Source organism: Octopus bimaculoides, chromosome 5, assembly GCF_001194135.2.
Source record: "Octopus bimaculoides isolate UCB-OBI-ISO-001 chromosome 5, ASM119413v2, whole genome shotgun sequence".
NCBI lineage: Eukaryota > Metazoa > Mollusca > Cephalopoda > Octopoda > Octopodidae > Octopus > Octopus bimaculoides.
The window spans coordinates 82157935-82161509 of record NC_068985.1 but is presented as its reverse complement, the minus strand read 5'-3'; the positions used below and the strand labels follow the sequence as shown (position 1 = coordinate 82161509).

The 3575-nt window shown below is 30.1% G+C and overlaps 1 protein-coding gene across 5 annotated transcripts in view; it reads left to right on the top strand.

Moving 5' to 3' along the window:
• LOC106881595 (myoneurin) overlaps positions 1-3575 on the top strand; it is a 195862-nt gene that overhangs the window by 183458 nt on the left and 8829 nt on the right. For 4 of the 5 annotated variants that reach the window (XM_052967822.1, XM_052967824.1, XM_052967823.1 and 1 more), the window contains one exon: positions 3281-3328. The exons of the other annotated variant lie outside the window; for it this stretch is intronic. In XM_052967822.1, the coding sequence (XP_052823782.1) occupies positions 3281-3328 (48 nt within the window). The remainder of the gene's footprint in view (positions 1-3280; positions 3329-3575) is intronic. 5 annotated transcript variants of the gene reach the window in all.

Here is a 3575-nt window from a genome sequence, read left to right as displayed (position 1 = left end):
ATATATATATATATATATATACATATATATATGGTTATATCTATATACATGAGTTTATATGGATATACTTTTATGTATACATTCATGTTTGTATGTTTATACACACACACACACATATACAAACATGAATGCACATATTCCTACTCTCACTCTTTTCTTCTTTCTTTCTAATACATGCATAATTGTAGTTGCACCTAGCTCATTACTCAATATATATCAAAGTAGATATCTGTTCGACATTGCTAGCTTTCTTCACACACGCACACTACTTCTATCAAGGATTACTTCTAACACTGATTTCATTTTGGCTCTATGATTATATCTACTGATGTCTTTCAGTTTGGATCATTATGATAAACTTTGCGCAAACAGGATGGAGACCTGTTTCCTAATATTAATGCCTTGATAATATTTATGGCACAATAAATAGTCCATTATTAAACGATCTGTCTATTTGGCTAACTGTTCATCTATCTAGCTATATACCTAACTGCCTGTTTGACTGGACACCTGTCTGCCTGTTCTTCTTAAATTGTGGCAGCACAGTGTTCTGAAATAACAGTCATTTTTCTGCTGTTGATTAGATACTTTGGTAAATCAAATGTAATATAATTATGCCCTGATTCAGGTCTTAATTATCTTATGTATCATTTTCAATTTACTAACAGGGATTTGTAGCAGATACAAATAAGGTCTTTCATATGCAGAAACAAAAGAACAGCATATAAATATACATATATACAATTACATATGTACATGTACATGCACGTGTATGTGTGAGTGTGTATATATATGTATATATATACACACATATATATTTACACACAAACACACACACATATATATAGATATGGACATATATGTGCACATTTATAAATATACATATATATATATAACATGAGTGTGTGTGTGCATATTATGCATATATACATGTGTGTGTATATGTATTCATTCATACATGTATACAAGCATAAACACATTCGCATATGTATATTTTTCCTTTAGCTTTTAATTTTTCTCCCCTACATATATAGTTGCCATAGCAATTATTATAAGCAATATGAAATTTTATCAGCTATGTATTATTTCTGAGTGTAACTGGTTAACACTGGAAATACCAGTTCTCCATCCTATTTCTAATGTGAAGCTGTGTCAAAGCCTTCAGGTTGATTCTTATAACAGTCACTTTACAGGAATTGTATCAAATCCACAATAGTTGTTAGTAAATAGATCATATGTATATATATATATATATATATATATATATATATATATATATATATATATATAGGATATACACTCACTACTACATGTCCTGTTGTATTATGAAAGGAATAAATTGTATTCTTATTCATTAAAATATAGCTACATATCAAAAGAGAAAGATAAAGTTACACAAACTAGAATTAAAACATATATTACATTTTACTTTCATATATATCTGACACAACATTACACACATGCTCCCAAGTCCTGGTGCTGTACAATAGAAGTCACCTCCATCACCTTCCTTGATAAATAAATTACTTAATGAGCCTATGGGCCTTCTGAGTCTTAGTGCAGCAACACCTGTAAATCTGGCTTAAGAACCGAGATATGTCGCATATCTTGAGCCTCTGAACCTGAAGTATCAGCTGGTACTTTAACTGTAAAAGGCAGATGAGAATGACTCTATGTGTGTATGTGTGTGTGTATACTATATAAGATATACAGTGGGCTTCTCTTAGTTTCTGTCGACAAAATCCACTCACAAGACTTGATTCGCTACACTAAAATACATTTGCCCTAGGTGCCATGCAATGGGATTGAACCCAAGGTGATGTAGATGGGAAGCAAACTTCTTGACCACACAGCCAGTATATTCATATGTATATATGTTTATATATACATTATGTGTGTGTGCATTTTTATCAATAATCAAATATTCTATCTTCATATTATGAATACTAGTTTTGTTATAACATGGCTTTTCAGTTACAGATAAGTCCATTATTCCACTTCTATATGCCAATAAATCAAACAAACAATAACCAAATATGTTAAGAGTGATGAAAAATTATATTGATATATTTTGATATTTTTTTACCTCTGAAATTATAATACTAAGACTTTATTTTTAGGATACACAGTCAGATATTGTTTTGATATTGTTTAACTCTCGGCCAACACTGACTGAACAGATCTGTAATGAAAGACATGCTCCCTAGCCTATTTTCTATCCTCTAAAATGTCCAATATGTTCTTTGTGTTGAAAGGAGAAGAGTTTGACTAGAGTGAATTTGGCTACTATTTCTAGCATGTAAAGGTACTGTGTATAGGCAATTTCATTGATTTAGTGTTGGTGGGAAAATAGAAAATACAAAACTTCTTACTATAAATTTTTTATATTACAATCTTTGAAGTGATATATAAAGAAAGAAAAAAAAATATTTTTTAATACTTGTTTATGAAAATACAAAGTTTCTGAATAAAGCAGTATAATGAAATGAAATTATATATATAACGATATCCCCCAAAAACTATTGTCACATCTAAAAATGTCACTTACCAGTTAACATGTAATATGCTGCATACTTCAAGTTGTGAAATCCAAATGGCCAGAATCCACATTGCAATTTTAATTCAGTTCTCTTATACTTCTAATGAATGATCCTTAACTTAAACATAGTTGTCAATTTAATTTTTAAAAATCTTTTGTTATAAATATGTAGACCAAAATCATACATAAGGAATGTTTCTGTTTTATGGATATAGTCTCTGAAAGTTGGAGTTTTACATTAATATGTATACATTTGTGATATATATGTGTGTGCATGCACGTGTGTGTGTGTGTGTGTGTGTGTAATGTTTGTGTATGCATTTTGTAAGTTTCTGCAATGTATTTTTTTGTCATAAATTAAATACTGAAATTAAACATTAGTCTTTATTTTTGTTTACAGGGTTGCTATGGGCCTTCAATATATCAACAGCCCCCATTCCCACTACTATTTCTTAATTTTGCAATATGTTTATATAGTTTTTTTTTTTTAAATAAACATGCAGTTGTGAACAACAGCTTCATTCATTGGACATTTGGAGTTCAATGGATTATTGATGGTTCACTGCTTAACTTCACTATTTTCTTTTCTCATCTACATCTTCATCTTCTGCTTCTTGATGGTTAGTTCTAATAATCAAGAATATTTTAACTCTTTCTATTTCTTCTACACACTGTGAATGGTGAACTGAAGATATGAGATATTTTACCAATACTGATTGTTGCATTTTCTTCCACTTTCAGGAAAATTGCAAGCTTCTCTCCTGACCAAGAATCTGGCTCGTCTTTCATGTAAGAACATTTTTATTGTTCTGTCAGCTTTAATGTTTGAACAAAAGGTACTCCCTTGGTCAGCATGGATGTTAATAAAAATATTATTAATATAATGGTTATGATGATAATGATAATAATGATAATAGTAATGATATTAATAATAATGATAATATTCGTGCTGTTAATTACAACAACAACAACAAGGGGACAGGTGAAGCAGGTTGTCAAATAAATGAAAAAGGATGGTGGTGGTGGTGGTGGTGGT